Source organism: Leptosomus discolor, chromosome 1 (genome assembly GCF_034619465.1).
Source record: "Leptosomus discolor isolate bLepDis1 chromosome 1, bLepDis1.hap2, whole genome shotgun sequence".
In the NCBI taxonomy this organism is placed as follows: Eukaryota; Metazoa; Chordata; class Aves; order Leptosomiformes; family Leptosomidae; genus Leptosomus; species Leptosomus discolor.
In genome coordinates this window covers 134,676,569-134,696,863 of record NC_141391.1, presented here as the reverse complement: position 1 = coordinate 134,696,863, position 20,295 = coordinate 134,676,569, and the positions used below count along the sequence as shown (strand labels likewise).

Here is a 20,295-nt window from a genome sequence, read left to right as displayed (position 1 = left end):
AATAAATAGTTTTCTCTTCCGAACTAAAGTGAACTCTTACACAACTTTTTACAAACAAAATCCTCTTCTGTCCTTCCAAAAACTTAGATTAAAAGGAAATCCCCTCCTGCAAAGTTCCACAGCGTTGTACCAACACAACAACACAAGAGGCTAGATACCTAGAGGACACTTTCAAACCAAGTTGTTAGAACTCAAGGGAGTTCTTCTGACTGCTGTGTTTCCCTACCAGATCTAATTCTTCTTTAGGCAGAAACTGGGAAGAAACAGGATTTGATAGCATGGATTTTGAGCATATTATTTCAATGATGTTACATTACAAGTATTACCGTAAACAAAATCCTCTACCCTATTTACTGTTGTCAGTGAAGCCCACTCTTCTCAATTAAAAAATCCAGGAGAGAACACTGGTGTATTTAGTCGTTTTACCTCACTCCTTCTCAAAATGTATCAAATCACTAGTCTGTCTCCTCCAGTAGCTGTTCTTCCACTATGCTAGTACTGGACATGTTCAATTCTCCAATATTTCTACCTATATCATTCAACATCATTTGTCTGAAATAGAGAGCACTTCCTTCATGTTAAGCACATAGTGCAAGTATTCCATTGGATTACATTTTTACTTTAGCTTAGAAAGGAGCACATTCCTCTCCTCTCTCTTTCATGGAAATATATTCCTAGGGTCTAGAAGCCAAATTCTTCACTGGTACAATTCCACTGAAAGGAAAAAAATAATAAACCAGAAGCATGGCCTCTCAGGAAAAAAGAAAAAAAACCACCCCACATTTTACTTACAGATGTCTCAAGACAAGTAACAAACACAGCAAGACAGTCCTCAGTTCAGTACTTGCACTATATGGAAGTACAGAGCAAGAAAACCTTTCTGTATGATAGGAAAAGCCTTTTATTAGTGAAAGCAGTTAAGCAGTTAATTGGTATGATTCTAGCAGGGTTTGTCTGACAACATGAGCAGATTACCTTTGTTCTCAGATACTCTGCTCATGTCAGAGCACATATAACACATTCTGCTTACCAAAGCTTGCTTAAACTCTTGACAATTCCAAAAGCAATTTAAAACTCTGTATCACACTTTTAATCCTAAAACGGACTGGATCTTTAAATAGATACAGAAATCACATAAGATCTCCCATTCAAAGAACAATCATTAAAAGGACACCACCAGAGGTTTTTGTGACATTGTAAATGCTAATTATTTACAATAAATACCAGGAAATAAAAACCAAGTGATAGTTTCATTAGTGACACTTTTCTTTTTTTTTTGTTCTCCTTTCCATTCCAGTCTTTTTAAGCAGATATAAAAGGAACGTGTAATTCTTGAAACCAGTATTTCATCACATTTTATAGACAGGCTTTGTAAGAATAAGAAAATCAAGGGACTTTTCCACAGCCACTGGTACTCCTAGAAGTCCCTAACAGTTAAAACACAGGTCTGCACACTGGAAGACCCATCTCAACACTGAACAAAGTTCAACAGTACCAGTCTCTCTTATAGTCACAGTCACTGAGGATCAATCAACTGCCCACCATTCACAAATGGATAATAACTAGACTTGGAGAAAAGGTGGAGAAAACCAAAGCTACTGTCATTGCTTAAAGAACAGGTAATATAAAGTACTTCTCTGATCACAAATCTAGTAAAGCAAGCATAGTTATCAGTTTCATAAGATAAGTTTTTCACATAAGTACTTGTGGTATCTCCTAATCTCTCACACCCCAACAGACACACTTTGCCCTCCCCATTTAGGTGCTGCAGCACACTACGGTTTGTGCAGTTGTTTTGTTACCTGCCTTGGAGGACCAATGCAGCATTAAAAAACATCCTCCACCAAGGAGAGGCTGATTTGGTTTACAACTATACCAGTATGCAGACCTGGTTCACAATGCAACTCCTCAGACAACTGTGCCAGCACAACTCACTTAGCTGACACAGCACTTGAACAGGTATTGCTGGAAAAGTGACACAGAAACCCCCAGCCAGTTAAAGACTGTGAAAACATTTGGCTAACTTTCATTTCTTGATTATGATACACGGAAACACCTCTTTCATCTTGCTTTTGTCTTTTTTCCATTGTTTTTCCCCCCAGATGGCCATTCCTGAGAATTTTTACAACAGCTAAAAACCTGGCAATGCTTTCTGGCATTTTCAGATATGATGACATGCGCGTACGTTCAGGATGATGTGCCCTACAAGTCTGATTCTCCTGGCTGACTGTTCTAGAACATGTGCAAATGAAAAACTTCAGTAATTAACATAGCCCTCTGAAATGACAATAATAAAATATTTCCATGCAGAAACATTCCTACCTCTCCACCTAACAAAGGTAACTTTGGACTAAGCCCGTATCTACCACTGATGACATACTGACATTTACTGAAGAAACAATTTCAAGAGTATCGAATTCATTGTTAGCCTTCGTTATTTAGCATCACCTTGAGATAACATGTGATCATTCATGTAAGAATAGAAATCCATGATAGCAACGAAGAAAACCGCAAGGATACCCAGGGTCATGGAGTACAAATCCTTTCTTCCTATATGCACTGTAAGAAAGTTGTGTTTGGTGTCACAGTTCTGAAAGAAAACAACTCTTCCTAAAACATGCAGAAACTGTTGAAATGTACTGTTATTAAATTATGTTTCTAGGATAATAAAGCAAACGTTTGAACTACTGTTTTTTTCTACTAGAGACATCTTTGTCTGAGGTATCTAATGTTGGGGTGGTGACATAGTCACCCACCACTCCAGAATCCCCTCTATATAGTCCCTAACTGCCTACTAGTAACGCTTACGGCTGAATAAGGTTTAACATCAATCAGACCAGCAAGTGCTAGGTTTCCACAATGAAAGAACATCAGAAACAGTTTCACGTGGTTCTGAGCCACCACTTTCAACAACACAAAATTCACTTCCTGTCTTGCCACCTTCCACTCCTTTGCACACAATGCACTTTCTTCTCCAGCTCTCAGTTATAAGTTAGACAGTTTCTCTCTTGAGTTACAAACCAATTTCCCAACTCTGCAGAGGAAGCAATGGCTGCTTTGGCTGTTGTTAGTAGCGGGAAACAGGCCAAGTCCGCAGTGCTCAACAAGGCACCTTGCCAAGGCCACTTGCCTCTGCTCCATCACTCCCAGAGACATTGCTGCACACCGCAGGAAAAAGGTCTTAGAGTAAGGTGCATTGCTGGACTAACAAGTGCCAGGGAACTGCTGAAACAGTCAGCAGTAAGAGAAGGTGATAGAACACAGTCTTTAGTGACTTAGAGATGATTCAAAAATACTAAGTTTTGGTATTTTGATATAGCAGCAATTTCGTAGATGTAGATAAGCCCTCTCTTATCATGGATCTAGCTGATAGAGTGCTTTTCTTACCATTACAATGAAAACACAGGAATTTCTTGCCTAACCTTACCCTTTTTTCCCCAGTTTTCTATACAGAAATCTTCCAACTATGACTATTATGTCCTTTTCATTCCTCACTTAGGCTGATCGCTTGCTTTTACATTCTCAAAGGAAAATCCAGGAAAGTCTTATGAAAAGTTCACATTTTGTTCTATGCTTTAGGACACTCCAATTCCACTCACTCCAGCGTCTTTAATAGCTGAAAGTTCATGAAAGCAACTTTCCTTAAAACTATTTTCCTTCACAGGATACTATCGGAAAATATGGAGATTCCAAAAACCTACAATAAACAAATTGGGAAGTTGCTGGCCCAGTGATCTCCAACTTCTGCTATTCTCGTAGCAAAGAATTTTAATGAAGATATTCTTGTAGATAATTTTAACAAAGGAAAGCTCCCGATTTCCCTAGTACGTTCTTCACCAACGAACAGTTCTTGAACTGTTTTTGCCTACAGGTAAGGTGTGTAGTCTGTGGGGAAGGTTACTGATAAGTCCTAGACGCAGGTCAGAAGAGTGCTCTATTCAGAAACAGGAGACAATCGATGGATTAACTTTTGTCTCTTGTCCACTATCTCACAGCATGCTTATTCCCTACAGGCTTCCTCCACCCCCAACCCAACACATCCCGCACACTCCTGCTCATGAGTTTTAATTTGTCTCATTTCAAATTCCGCAAGCCTGTTACATCACTGCACTAGCAAGCTTAAACAAATAGTTTAAAATCACACATCTTAACAGGACTCAAGACTTCAGATGAGCATCTGATTATGTGTTCATGCAGAGTTGTGTTAAATTACCTGCTATATATTTCAAACGAATATAGGAATTGCCAAATTAGATTAGGTAACTAGCCATTTAGTTTTGTAATCCACTGCTTTCCTTACAGCGCTAAATACCAGATGCTTCAAAGAAACACATACACTAAAAAATCCTAAAGCTGACACTATCAAGCATCCCAAACACAAGAAAATTCCTCTGTTTTAAAGTATGCCTTGAAGCTACAACTAAATCAACATAAATATGAGACATTCCCTAAAAGAGCAACCCCTTTCTCTCTTGCCCTCATGTACTAGAGCTAGCAATTGTGTGACCACAAAACAGGTTGATACAGCAAGCTATTCCAACAGAAAATTGTTAATTATTTGGGTAGAGTTAGTGTTCCACTGGATTACCCAACTCAACTCACACAATCACCAGATCCTGCAAACAAGCAGAGAATTTGGTCAACCTTTTTTTGAATTAGATTATCTTAGCTACAACATGAGAGCAAGCCAAGAGAGGTATTAAGTCCTTACACAAGGCAAGTACCAACAGCAAGGCTGGAAAGGGACCAGAGGAACATAGCTGCTCCATTCTGCAGTAGATCATTCTAGACCAGTTTAGCTCCAAGGATTTAGCTCTTAAGAAATTTAGGCTACAGCCACACCATAGTTTGAGCCAGCTTAAATTAGAACAGCTGCAATATCACCCTCCAACTTTTTTCATACACGCATGCCCATCCATTCCTGTACACCCATGTTGTACATGTCTGATTCAGTAACCATTTCAGCAGGTTCAGACCACCAAAGAAGCAGAAAGATACTCGTTGTTTTATGCAGCTGGACTTCTTCACTTATTTTAACTCAGCTTTTGCCTTGGAGATCTACAGAGTACTACTGCCAGTGTGCAAAGGAAACAGGAATGCATGGCTTGGGTAAGAAGACACTTACCTAAATAAGGCATAAACCCTAGTTATTTTCAAAAACTAAACGTTGAACTTAAACTATTTCTGAAACAGTTTAAGCATAAATCAGGTTAAGAGTTTCTTTCTAAACTTAAACAAAAAACTTCTGCATCTCTTAACTTGCATTTACAATCATTTTTGGACTCATGCTGTGTTGAGGCACCTAATGTGGATCTTGAGCTGCATGCAGGTTCATCATGTGGCCACTAATACTGGTGCTGGAGCGGGTGCTTGGGATGCTGTGTCATCCCAAGTTTCAGCTACAGAAGAAAAGGAACCAGCAGAGACTGCTGGGGCTACAAGCTGTTGCCTTGCCTGGGAATCCAGCCACACTTCCCTTACAGCGCTGCAGTACAGCAGAGTAATGCCCCAAGGAGCCGCTACTGCTGTGTCCACTGACAGAAACAGCCCTACCTCTCCCTCTCCCTTTGGCCACGTCCGGTATGTGGCAAATCTTATCATTCTCTGACATACACAGATTTTGTAAGAGTCTCAGCATTGCAGAAGCTTTCCACATCTGTCTAGCTCTGGGTTTCAGTGATATTTACATCAATGTGCTCTACTGTCAAGGTATATAGCACATAATTGGGGGAAGCGCCAATTTTCAGTTTTGGTATGTATCCCACTGATCTGCTCAATCTGTCTAAGTTTAGAAGTGTCTTTTCCACTCTACCTCTATGAGGTAAATCATTTCAAGTTTTTTAATGTTCTATGATGAGTTTTTGGTCTCTGAAGTCTTCAGCCATCTTCCAGATAGTCAGCAAGTCCACAAAGAAGTGTCACTGATTATGCCATCTACAGAAATACTACATTTTCAAAGTTTTAAATAGCATCCTGTAATTTCCAATGTGACTGTAAAGTTAACATTCTTTTAACAATTTACTTAAGAAATTGCCTAGGTTTTAAATGACAAAAAAAACCTCTAATCACAAGTGTGAGTATGCAAAAACCTACTAGTTCCTCCAATACCATGTATTACCATCAGAGTTTGAGCCCTGTACTGCTAAGCTTTCAACACAAATAACAGTAGAATTGGAAGCAAAAGCAGGTTATCCAGTGAAGACACATTCTCTTCATAAACTCCTCTACGTTGTACAAAATTTTACTCAACCTGGACCCTTCACACAACAGTAGGTAACAGAAAAGGTACAGAATACATTACCTCCTGGATTTTGTTCCAGGACACCTCTTCCTAGGCCAACAGAGGACTTTAACAAGAATATGAAACACAAAACTTGCTTGTGTCGTCCATCAGAAATCTGTATCAAAACATGTGGGCAAGCACTCGGAAAGAGAAAACTGGAAAGAGGGAAGATTTTTCATCTTTCTCCAAGAGAAAGAATTGTTTGATATAAGACAACTGCCACTCCCCTCGCCACCCCGCCCCCCCCCCCAAAAAAATTACAATTAGCCAGTCCAGATTATTTATAAGAAAATTTCCATTCACAATCTTTCAGCATTTTTATCTCACTCCTTTTCAAAAGGTCATCTATTTACATAGTTTTGAATGAACACTTTGTATGAAAATAATTTCCTTTTTTTTTGCATTCTCTTTCTAGTCATGTCCTTAATTTTTCTCATTCTTGTACTACACGTTCCTCAGTATCAGTTTTCCAACTTGCACATCTTATCTTTTCTTCTTCCAACAGATGCAGCATTAGGAGACATTAAATGGAAGAGAGCAGAAAGGCCCATAATTCATGCTTGCTGTATTAGTTCCCCCAAAATAGGCAGAAGACAGGCAAGAAAAAAACCATAATCTAGAAATAAAAACAATAGCGAAATCCTGAAGGACCAATTATGTATCTTAGAGGCTGCAGCTACAGCCCAGGATAGCTGCCCTTGCAGAACACACTGTCCAAAGGACAGTGCACTCAGAGCAGTAAGATGTTCAGAGTTTCTGACAAGAAGTTGCCTTGGTTTTAAGACCTCCTACAGAATTTCAGGTCTCTGATAAAAATCAAAGACACCTCAGAATAAAAGACAAAATACATAAATAAAAGTTTAGTAATACCAGAATCAAAAATCCTGTTTTCCCATGCATTTTGTTTTATGCCTGACTTATTCATGCTACAACAAGGTACAAATTCTGACCAAAGTTCTTCCCCAGAGTCAGTTTTAAGATTCCCCAATATGGAACAAGGTATAAGATCACACAGCAGCCTCTGAGGCTGAGGGTACTTTTATATTTTCTTCACACACAGAATTATCCTAATACAACTTTCAGAAATATAATTCTTCCCTGGATCTCCAGTGATTTTTTCTTTTTTTTACTGATATACAAGAAAGAGACATGGAAGAGGTAAAGGTGCAGAACAACACTGCAGGTCTCCTCTTTAGGAATTCAAATTAAAAAGCTGAAAAAAAAATTATAATAGTGTCACACAACTTGACATCAGTGGTATTAATATTCTTCCTATAACGTAAACTTACTATCTACAGAATCATTTTACTTAAACACACTGTAACGTCTTGCTTTTCCTTTTTAATCAAAAAAAAAAAGCTAACAGGAAAAGAGAACAGAAATCTTACAATTGAGTTTAAAACACTAAGTTGTAGTAATACTTCAAATTATTCTGATGCACATACTATGTTTTTCAGCCCCATTCTTTTTTGGCATATATGTAACTACACATCCGTACAGCAGCATGCTTTAGTTATGTTACATTATTACCTCTAGCTCCACAACGAGTTGTACTGTCCAAGGAAAATTCCTTTTAGTTTATTTCAAATGAGTTTGCTATCTTGGGAGTCAGAACACAAACCAAACTAAAAAGTCCCCCTGAAACTCTTAAATGTGACCCATAAACTTCAAGTACCTACATAAAAACAAAACTCCGCGATTTCTTCTCAATTCAGATGCCCTATGGGCCTTATCCTTGAATGAACAAACTAAAGCAACCCTCCTCTCTGTTCTACATAGGGAAGGGAAAAATAGTTCTAATGCAAATTAGCAAAGCTAACAATTATATTTGATTATCACAATAAATGCTAAAGAACACGATAGCATGCACATCTACATGATTTAGATGATGTATGGTAGTCTGGCACACATTATTAACGAGTACAGATGCTCCATTTTACAATCTTTTTCCAATACCCTTTCAGCACATTCTCAGCCTTAGCTCATTCTCACCAAGATTTCCATCCTCAATGGTCAGCACCACTTCATCCATCACCAAGGCTCGGAAATCTAGCTCCTCTTCACAGCACTTGGCCTTCAGTGCTCTCAGGATCTCCTGCTGAGGGTAATCTTCTCTGATGCGACGGTCTGTTAAGAACCACAGCCTGGGAGCAACTGAACTGCACATCTTGGGACTTGTCTTGCAACCTTCGAGGTTTCCTTTCAATGGAACTTCTAGATGGTGGAGAAGATGAGACTCTGTTAGAGTACATAGCCTCCTATCTTCATGCTCCCCACTGTACCAAGACCTACTCCCTCTGCACAAGCCAGTCCTTTTCAATGAAGTGCAGCTTCCAACCTCCAAGTGGGAAAATAATGTCTACACCTAATCTGCAACAGAAGTAACAAAAGAAACAAATCCATTTACATTCAATGGAATGCAAATGCTAAAAACCAGGTCTTGCTCCTCATCCTAGTTTCATCCATAAGAAGTACACGCTTGACATAACTACTGGCACTGGTAGTAGCATCCCCCTTTCTTGACAGTACTAAGAGGCATGCCAAGGACTGAAAACATTTTGAATGGCCATCTCTGAAGGCCAGAATTTCAACTTCACGATTGGGATAATTCCTTACAATTGGAAAAAACTCAGCCCCTCTCCTCGCTACTGCTGTAACACCGGTGACAGACCTGACCGATCCCTTTCCACCATATATGGAATACAACAGTGTGCCAAATTCTCTGTGTTAAAAGCGCAGTCCAGAAGAAAGGAAGAAATCCATCGAAACAGAATTTTCCACAGAAGTATTTCAAGACTGATTTTCTCTTGCAAATAATTCACATCTAGCGTGAAATGTATTTAGTATTATTCAGAACATATCAATGGAAAAACCAACGAAAAAAAGAGCATCAACAAAATGTTAAGAATACTGAACATTAATAAATGTAACCTAAAGCAAAACCAAAGTTTGAGTCTCAGTTCTGGCCCTTTCTTCCTCCATTTTTTTTAAAATCACACTTATACATAAACAGCACTAATGAATTCAGCATCAAAACCAGAACAAAACAGTTCAAATTTAAGAATTTCAATGGGTTTAGAAGTGATAACAGCAAGGTACTGCTCCTTTTGCTTTGAATACAGAGGACTTGGACTGTTTTTTACTATATACCAAAATATTTTTAAAACTGTAAAACAATCACAGGTATGTTACTGGACTACTCATTTGCACTCAAGAAAAACAAGAAGCAGCATGGTGTAGGGAAAAAGAATTCTGGAGTAAAACAGAGCTGTTTTCTGTGACACATTTTAAACTTTCATATTAAAATAAAGAGGTAGAAGTCATTGTTTTCACCAATACAGCTTATATGAGTTTCAAACAGAATTGAACTCTGGGATAGAAACAGGAATTTTACCTGGTAGTCTTAATGACAGGACCTGGTGTCAGCAGAAAATGTAAATGCAGAAAGACCATAGGTATACATCTGCTTTCATTTAATATTATAAAGAATTTCAGTTTCTGCAACAGGTCTTGGGAGAAAAGGATTGTTCTGCTACAACCGTAAGAACAAGCCAATCTGTTCTGTAACCAAAAAACAAGTTTTTTTCTACTAGCACAGCTTTTTCTTAACAAGAAGATACAATTCTAAGTATCCATTTTTATTTCTGGTACCAAGAACTATGACAACAAGAAAAACACATGAGGTTTTTTCCATTGCTTTGGTAAATGAGAAGCAACAATATAGCCACAGACTAAAGTTCTTCATACTAACAGACTGAAAGAAAGCTAAGCTAGGTAAAGGCAACCACAGATGCAGACCACCGTTTGACAGCAGTCAAGATGCTCAAGGTAAAGAAGGAAAAGGAGTGTTTGCTCCCTGCAGGAAAATCGGTATGGAAGGTTGTAAAGAATATCGTTTGATATCTCAAAGAACCCCTTTTTTCTTCAAAGCAGCTGAAAGTGAAAAGGGCACGATGAGGCTTGGGCTTGCAATGCTGACAACCGTCAGATCCTGCTCCACTTTTGGCACTCTCAACAATGGATTTCTCTAAATGGTAGTTTACAGAAAACTTCCTGGGACAACATCTTCAGCTAAGAATTGGGACAAGCTATATTTTTCAGAAATGCCACTACTACGGCACAGTTCTGAAGGCTTCTTGTCAATTTACCTTTATTTCTATTTGCATGAATGACTGGGGAGACCAAACAGCCCCACCTACCGCCTCTCTTTCGAAAAACAGCTCCACCACAGCTAGCCTATCTCAATTTAAAAAACAGCTATAGAACACAGAGTGCATAAAAAAAATATACCAGATAGATTTTGTCATAATTCAAACAAACCAACCAAAAAAAAAACACAACCAAAAAAAAAAAAAAAAAACAAGATCAAAAAAAAAAAAAAAAAAAAAAAAAAAAAAAAGAAGCCATTACAGATTTTCAGCCTGTTTGGCTTTTTTGGTTTGGGTTTTTTTCCCCTCAGTTCTAACACTAGTGTAAAGAAACAAGCATTTTCTCTCCATCAGCCGTCTCCCCATTTTTGCTTGCCACTAACCCTTGATTTCTTTGCCAACAGGGATCTGCTCCCATTTTTCTCAAATCTCTTCTCTATGTGGCCCCACCCCCTTAAATCTGCAGAGACTGCGCTGTCATCTCTCCCTTATTGCCATTTCACAATTTAACTTTCTTAAGAATCAGCAAAAGCTTGAAGAAAAAAGAAAAACTCTCAGGGGGCTGGAAAATCTCTCCTATGAGGACAGGCTAAGAGAGTTGGGGTTGTTCAGCCTGGAGAAGAGAAGGCTCAGAGGAGACCTTATTGCAGCCTTTCAGTACTTAAAGAGGGCCTACAGGAAACATAGGTACAATCTTTTTTGCAGGGCCTGTTGCAATAGGACAAGGAGTAACAGTTTTAAACTAAGTAGATTTAGACTGGATACAAGGAAGAAATTTTTTACAATGAAGGTGGTGAAACACTGGAACAAGTTGCCCAGAGAGGTGGTAGAAGCCCCATCCCTGGAAACATTCAAGGTCAGGTTGGATGGGGCTCTGAGCAACCTGATCTAGCTAAAGATGTTCCCACTCACTGCAGGGGGGTTGGACTGGATGACCTTTAAAGGTCCCTTCCAGCCAAAACCATTCTATGATTCAATGAAAAAAAAAAAAAAAAAAAAAAAAAGTATATCCTTTTCTTTCCTCCATCTTTATTCTACTTTTGAAAGGAGCTACAGCATCAAGAAGAGCCATCCAGATATCTCAATTAGCACATTAAACCAGCAGGCATATAAAAATGCCTTGGGTATGGGTGTTCATCTCCCTCCTAACACTATGTCTCATTTCCCCTAAATCTTAAAAAGTTTTATAAATGTATATACAAAGGCTTGCATCTCATCACGAGGCAGGCAAGTAAAAACCTCAACATTGGAGGTAAAGATTAAGAAACTCACTTTAGATCAAGCTACAAGCCAGGATCAGAGAGAGAAACTATCGGAGAGAGAAACTATCGGAGAGAGAAACTATCGGAGAGAGAAACTATCGGAGAGAGAAACTATCGGAGAGAGAAACTATCGGAGAGAGAAACTATCGGAGAGAGAAACTATCGGAGAGAGAAACTATCGGAGAGAGAAACTATCGGAGAGAGAAACTATCGGAGAGAGAAACTATCGGAGAGAGAAACTATCGGAGAGAGAAACTATCGGAGAGAGAAACTATCGGAGAGAGAAACTATCGGAGAGAGAAACTATCGGAGAGAGAAACTATCAGTTCCTTGACCTCCAACCCAATGCCACAATGTTTTTCCACCTGGAGAAATACCTTTTTCACACTAACATTCTGCTCCTAAAAGCAGAATATACTTAGCAGTTTCAGCCTCTCCTTAGAATCTCTATTTTGATTGTGTAAGAAGTCTCACAGAACACAAAACCTGCAATTTACCCTATTAACCCAAACATCTTAACAATCCCTCCCACATTCTCAAGAAAATAGTCTGTAGGAGGAAAGCTTGCCTTGCAGTCAGATACACAAGAGCATTAAGCTCTCAAGTTGGATATGATTTCCAGAATTTTTCCCTGAAAACCAGCTCCACCCATTTCAATTTAAAAGACACAGCCTCAGACAATGCTGGGTGTGCATGGAATACTTCCTAATCCATGAGAGCATCTATTGCAAAATAAGTATAGTATATATAAGAGGAAGAGCAGATGTTTAAATGTGTGCAAGATGACCAGCTGAAATGCAGCTTTCACTCAAAGCTACTACAGTAAGTACAATCTTTCAATAACTATCTAATAGATTTATGAAACGAAAAGGAAAAAACCCTCATAAACTTAACTGCATAAACCAGACTGGGAGAGGTAACAGGGTGGCATTAAAGCAAAAAGCTCTATGACAAAAATCAAACTGTGTGTCATGCCACGCAAGCTGACACTGCTGCATCTGCTTCAGAAAGACATTGTGTGGAATGTATTGTTAACAATTTATAGAGGGAACGGAATGCTCACCTCAACTTTGAGCTGTGGCATCCCCGTACTTTTTAAGCTAGGCTTTATTCTAGCATTCACAGAGCAGCTTCCTCCCCTCCCCATCACATGCAAACGTATTTCCTCCTGCATTCCTTGAATCTATAATACACCTTTAGCAGCTGTCCTAACAAAAGCGTGCACTGTGCTACTTTTCTACTTTACATCATATGCAAATCTATTTTATTTACATAACAGGGAATTCAGCCAATCAGATCAGCTGTCTAGAGAGATCTGGAAATCTCTGAAGACCACTCTTTTTCCCTTGAAGGGGTCTTCTCTTCACAGAGAAAGCCTTAAGAGACCTGCCTCCAGGAATGGAAGATTGGTCTCCATTGTCCATTTACTTCTTGTCCTGTCTTCAACTCCCAAAAGCAGGAGAAAAATGGACTAGTCTCTTTTTCTTTTTCATCATGATGCATTTTCCCCTAAGCTGAAACAAGAAACCAGTTATTAGGAGATACTAATTCATTTATGTATTACTGATAAATGTGTAACATAAAAGACATCTAGTACACAAAAGGTCATTCCGTATCCTTTCTATTCAGAATGCAACTGCTCAATGTCTTTGTAAATTAAAAAGGCTAGGCTGTTTCTTCCCTTTGGGAATGATAAATGGAATCCCAGATGTTTTGTAGCATTAGGAATCAATGTGATTTAGCAATCTCAACTGCTCAACTTGTGATCTGACGTTGTACTGCATTCCCATTGACCATAGTGCAATCTGGGGAACAAGTTAGCAGAACAATTATTACCACCAGTCCCTCTCAGAATCACCTGGTTTTTAGACCTTGGCTCAGACTCTCAGCCTTAGCTACTGCACTATGCAGCTAACACAACTCCATGGATTTCACCAGTTAATAAAGAAGTAAAATCTAACCTTAGTTTTAGCATACCTCTAGGCATGTTTAATCCCTACTTCTTAATTAATGATAATAAACATCTCATGGAAGTGAGACGGAAAGAGCAAAGAGACTGACAGCCTTAACTGCCATGGGAAATGGAGAACTAGGAAAAATATAGCTCCAAGCACTCACCTCACTATGAATAACACTGCACCTTCACGTTTATAGTTAACGCACTTCCCTTAGTACTTGTTTTCACAACAGTGTTATTCAAGTCGGAAAAGGTATTTTATTTTCCTTTTTATCATAAGTTAGCTAAGGCTTGAAACAGTACACACTTCCAACAAAACAATTGACTCTACCATTACAGCAGTTTCTAGAATGCTATTTTGGAGGCCACACCTCAAGACACTGAAGACCTAAGAACAGTTGGCCGATGCTCATAAGTGATCTCCTTCAGGAGGTACCTCAAGGCAGATCTGAATTATAAAGTCAATCTTAGGTAACAGACCAGTTCAACAGCTAAAAAATGGTTGTCCAGCGTATGATCCATCATACACTTTCACTGAAGTCTCTGTCTCACCTTAATGAGAGGACAGCAGTAGAAACATGACTTGCTATGTCAGAGAGTCCGAAAACAGTTCACAACCACTTCAAGTGTAAAGGGCAATCAATATTTTTCCACACAAAGATATCAGAATGATGATCATCTAAAGAAAATCTTAAGGAGATATGTATGGATGCCAAATATAACCCATGGTGACATATACAGAGATAAAAACTGACATCTTGAGCCACTTGTTAAAATAGCTTTAGAAAAATAAATCCAAGACATATCAACTAATTACTAACACTGACACTTCATGGTGATGCTTAGGGACAACCTCAAGCAAAATTCCTCTTACCTACCAGAGACTAGGTTTTCTAAGACTGTCACATAACTGTTTAAGAATCTTCGGAAAAAACACATTTTTTAAAAGTGAAAAATCTAAAAAAAATAAAATATTTATTTAAACCCATTTTATATAATATATTGAGCAGCTGCAGTGCAATCTGTCCAGTGCTGCTGCATTATCATCCGCCCTCTACACATGCATCATAGAATTTAAAGTCACTGCAGGCAGGTGAACCCCAAGCACACCTCTTTGAAAGCATATCATGGTATTCACCTCCTTTTCCCTGTAAGATTTGTAGGCTGGAACAGTCAAAGGATGTGGGAATATATTAATCATTCCCATTCATTCCCAGTACAACCCCCCACCCGCGCAGACGGGCAACTGCACTCCCTGCGATGGCTTTCATCTGCCTGTCCCCACCTTTGCACTGACTGAGGTTAAAGATGCTAGCAGCAATCCTTCCAGGAACAATTGCCTCTAAAACGCAGACATCCACACCCCCCCGTCTTTCCTCCTCTACGTACATGCTTGCAAGTAGGTGATAACATCCCTCATTCACGCACCCTAGTTCCTGATCTCCAGTGAATGATCCATTATCTTCCCCCTCTGCAACAGCAGCCCGATACGGGTCATCATCAGCTATCCTTCTACTTCGGTCTTAGTATTTTTTTCCTACAACAGGCTCTCGGCTTTTTCACCCCCCTCCACTCTGCCTGTGCGTGCACGCACGCCCGTTCATATAAAACACGCATTTCCTCCCACATCAGCCGCTTTTCTGGAGAGGTTCTTCCACCTCTGCCCAGGTTCTCCTGCAATGTGGTACAACACCCCCCTTTCCCCCCCCGATCCGTGCGTACATCGCCAGTTTTCCCTCCTCCCTTCCCCCACCCCGCTCTCTCTGTCTCTGTGCATGCCTCTCCCAGCGCCTGGAGTGGGGGAAGGGAAACATGCACTGTATGAATGAATGGGCTGAAGAGACTTACCAGAAATTCGGTGAGGAAGGAGTGGAAGACGAGAAGGACACCAGAGGTGGGTGCTTCCTTCAGCGTGCCAAGTGCTGCTTCAGCTCTGGCTCCCTTAAAGAAGTCACGTGTCTTGCTAAGTACCCCTTTTCCTGGATCCTCTACTAACCAAAAAGGGTGGCAAGAAAGTCTTCTGGATGCCTCTCTGCACTGCACTCCAAAGGAGGAAAGGGTGCTACCGAAGCTCCCAAAGCAAGCAAGGGATGATGAGGATGATAACGTTCTCCTGGTCCTATAATGGGCAATGTCTAGTGGATGCCTCGGGAACCAAGGTAGATTTCTGAGGGGGGAAAGGGGGAGTAAATGACTTAAAATAATTCCCCAAATTGTCCTCCCCTATGGGGGAGGAGGGATGGGAAGAAGGAAAACGAGTACTGATGAAGAGCTGTAGCTTTCTATGTAAAATAGAACTCAATCCTCGTGACTCTACTTCCTCAGAACTAAACCCCTCAATGACTCTGAAGTCACCAACACCTAGGGAGAAATAAAGGAGAAACATCCCTATTAGACATAAACAAACACATAAAGGTGTCTACTAAAGATAAACTAAATCCCAACGGAAGGTACCGTGCAAGACAATAAGCAAAGCCAGAAAAAAAAAAAAAAAAAAAAAAAAAAAGATGGAATGAACATAATTAGGGGAAATATGCAACTTTAAACAATATACTACCACAGAAACCCATTTTAGAGAAAAAAAAAAAAAAAGCCAGAAGGTTAAGCGGAGAACGTGCATTCAAATGAAACATAAAACTGTACCTACACGTGAACATATGAAGAAATTAGGTTTTAAAACCTACGGAAACTATTCCTATTTATTTGCGTGAGTCTTTAAACCCCTCCCCCAGAATAACACTGAGAATTCACATGAGGAGACTGGAGAAAAGTACGTTTCAGGTCAGAACCATGTATTCCTATGCATTAGACCCCACTCTGCCACAGAAAATATACAGTGGTTTATAAACGGTGACCAAAGAAATTCCCAAAATAACACGTCTGGAGAATGCTCGCTTAAATGATGGAATTAATTAGAGATTAACAGTCGCACACTTGGAAAACGAAGCCCCTGGTAGATCCTGGGCAGTTAAGTCACCCATGGGCAATTAGCTCTTTAAACATCAGAAAACAAAAGAGACGAAACCTAGTTGTAAAGATTTCGTTGTAAGACTCAAAGACAGGCACACACCCCCCTACCTCACGTGGAAAAACTGCCCCCAAAAAGCGCAGATTTCCACATTCACGCGCACGGGAGCGGTTTTCCACCCCGTTTCGGCGGCGGTTTTGCACACACGAACGCCTGTGAGCACGCAGACGGCGTGCAAGCCCGGGCGTATGTGCAAGGCGGGAGGCAAGCCCCACGACGCCCATGCCCCGCTCCACCCGAGTGCGACTCGCCCGCCGAACGCGCTGGGCGAGGCGGGAGCACGGCGACCCGCTCCCCCAGCACAAGCGGCGCGGAGACGGAGACACACACCCCCGGCAGCGACCGGCCGCTGCTTCCCCCCCGGCCTGAAGGGGCCACGGCCGCCACCCACCTGGGCGCCCCGGCTGGCCGGCCCGCGCGGGCACGGCGGGAAGGCGCCGGCACCCCGGAGCGCTGCTGGCCCGCTCCGCGCCCGCGGATTCACAATCACCATGGGCGCAGCGGCAGCGGGGCGGGACAGCACGGCTGAGGGGACGGTCCCACCCCACCCCCCCGCACACCCCCGCCCCGGGCACGGCGGACCCCACCCCCGGGCTCGCACCCGCTCAGCCCGACATCTCACCCGCCCCGGGCACAGCCGAGCTTGGGCCTGAGGGGACCCGCGGGGGTCCGCGCGCGCCCCGCCGGCGCACCCCCCGCCCCCCGCTCCGGCACCGGGCCTAGGAAGGCAAGCCGCGGGGCGACGGCTCCGGGGAGACTCGCCCCTTCCTCCCCGCCGGCGTCAGTCGCTCGGCGGCGCGGTCCTAAAGGGGAGCGGGCGACGCGCCACGACGCTCACGCTCCGCTCGTCGCCCCCCCGCTTCCCCCTCCTCGGTGTCCCTCCTCCCGGCGGCTGGGGCGAGGAGGCCGGCTGTTCCCTGAACCGAGACCCCCGCCCCCCGCGGCCGCCGCCGCTGCAGCCACAGAGCGAGCGCGAGCGCGGGCGCCGCCACCGCCTGCTCGCGCGCTCGCTCCCCCCGCCCGACTGGAGCGGCGACGGCGCTAACGGCCGAGCGGGGCTGGCACCCGCTGGGGGAGGGGGCGCGAGGCGGGGCGCCCGGCTCCGGGGTGGGGCAGGCGCGGGGAAGCGCGCGAGGGTGGCGGCGGCGGCGGCGGCGCGCTCCCGCTTGACGCCACGCGCGCCGCCCGGGGGCGCGACGGCAGCGGGGGAGTGGGCGCTGGGCCGGCCCGAACCGAACCTCTGCCCGGGCCGCGCCGGGCCCTCGGCGCCCCGGGGCTGGGCAGCGGCACCCACACGCACGCTGAGGCCGACCCTGTCTAACGGCCGAGATCTCCTGCCCGCCCCTGCCTTCCTCCACCTGACCCAGCCCGGGGTTGGCCAAGGTTCCCCCCGCCGTGGCAGACCCCGGCCCGAGTCGAGAGGCGGCTCAAACCGCAGCAGCGTAGCTCTGGCATGGCCGCCTAGCTTCTCCTGCAGCCACGCTGGGCTCTGCAGGGACACGTGCCCCACCTCCCGCCCCTGGCTGCCCGCTCACGAGTGCAGACGCCACGGGTGACCAGCCAGAGCACAGCACAGGTAGCCGGCAGCCGTGCTGTCCGTCGGGTGGCACAGCAAAACATACGACGCCTGTCGCGCTCGTTACTGCTGCTGTTAGTACGTGGCAGGCAAAGGTTCTTCGTGTGACAGATAAAGGTGTGACATGTCCCACGCACCACCTGCCACACGCCATCACGTGTCCGACATACCCAGTGTGCAGCCGGGGCTGCATCATCCCTCGCTGCTGTCATTTCTCTAAAATAATAACTGTTGGCAACAAAAGACAGTGACACATCCCGTGTATTAACCAACGTGCCTTGTTTTCTCAGTTTCTGTGGCACACCTACTCCGTTTCCCCGGTACCACACCCTTTTTATTCACTGTATCGTTTCGGCTGCATATTCCACGTGGTCCTCTGCAAATTTCTCCTTCACCAACCTCCACAGCCTCTAGATACAGCACACGCAGTCTGCGCCCCAGGGGAACAATGTGCCTGTTCCCCCACAATCTGCATTGCACTCCCAGCTTTGCAAATGTGGGACACACCCACTTGGTCATGTCTGGTAGCCCCAAACACCCATCCTGTCACAAATGCAACCCTTCAACCTGCTTTCTTCTGCCTCTTGAGAACCTGGCGGTTCCGTCTCAAACGTCTTAATTCTCCCATCTGAACAACGGGCACTGTACGTACCCCTTGCCTCCCCAGTGACATTTACCTACACATGACGCACCCAGAACCATTTCAGACAGGCTCTAAACCCTGCAGTTGCAGGATGAAGATGCGCCATCCAAACCTTTTGCGCAGTACCCCCGATACTTAACGGACACGATGGGATTCATTCCCATGGTAGTAACCTATATATTACAAGACAGAATGCCCTAAAATCTGCTGCAACGTTTATTCATTCATACTACAGAATAACGTACCACAGTATCATATGCTCCAGCTTCTGCAAAACTATAGCCGATAGTTAAAATACTCCTAACGCAAACACCAGTGAGCATTTCCAGGGCTGGCTTTACCAAAGGGTATGTACGTTTGTTCATTTGGTTCTGCAAACATCTGGCTCCTACTCCCCAAACCTGAGGTGTGATTCAGACAGCTCTTCTGAAAACTATTTGCCTCATGAAGATGAGGCAAGACTACCTCACAGATGATGTCAGTGGCCAAAATTCTGATTTACCCAGATGTCACCTAATGCTCTCCTGTCTGCTTGGGTTGCCCGCCAAGACTTCTGGCTTCTTGTGGCTGCAAGCCAGAGGCCACTTTGGGATTCCAGGTTCCCATCCACCTGACTCCGTACAACAGCATAGGGAAAAAATACTCTATCGCTCGCTTAAATGCCAACTGAAAGCACAACTTGAGAGCAGGAGGCAACCATAGGCAAGTCCCAGGAGGGTGGATAAATAAATTACACCAAAATGCTGGACAGTATTTTTGCTACTTCGACAGAAACAAAATCCCTTCTTTGACAGAACTACTGCGTTCTAAGCCTTCTGGAATAGAGTTCCCACGTGCACCAAGTTCACACTTCCGACAGCTGTAATTTCAGGTTGCAAGATGCACGGGGTAGTTGACACGGGGAATTTACTAACAGAAAGCTACTGTGGTGTCGCTGCCCTGCTGAAGATGCGTGCAACCACTGTGCATCATCTAGCACGCACACCTATTTCAGAGCAAGAATTCTGGATTCAGTATGCTGTTTTTAAGATAGCAAAAAGCAAAGAGGAAAGAAAATGTCCACATTAAGATTTATATAGCTATAACTACAGTGATTTAATAATAGCAGATTTTTTTTTTCTTTTGTATTTCCGTAAGCAGACAAGCTGTAGGCAGCTGCCTCTACCTCCTAAACATGGCTAGCACTCTGTGGAAAGAAGAGAACTGCACAGCTGGGAAATTCAGCAATGTCGATTCTTGGCAATACCAACACGTGTCTGGTTATAAGCCATCCGAGAGGAAGCCATTCCACTGGTACAGGAAAGATGCTCAGCATGGTGAGAGTGAGAGATTTGATCTGTATCTTAAACCGGTTGGGGTATTTCAGCTGGGTCTTATGATTTATCAGTGACAATTTAC

The 20,295-nt window shown here is 43.1% G+C and overlaps 1 protein-coding gene across 1 annotated transcript in view; it reads right to left on the bottom strand.

Annotated features, from left to right (window-relative positions):
* Positions 1-8,450, bottom strand: part of RIMKLB (ribosomal modification protein rimK like family member B) — a 34,912-nt gene extending 26,462 nt beyond the window's left edge. Inside the window, exon 1 of the mRNA XM_086465334.1 lies at positions 8,276-8,450. Within this exon, the coding sequence (XP_086321460.1) occupies positions 8,276-8,450 (175 nt within the window). The remainder of the gene's footprint in view (positions 1-8,275) is intronic.
* Between the last annotated feature and the right edge of the window lie 11,845 nt (positions 8,451-20,295).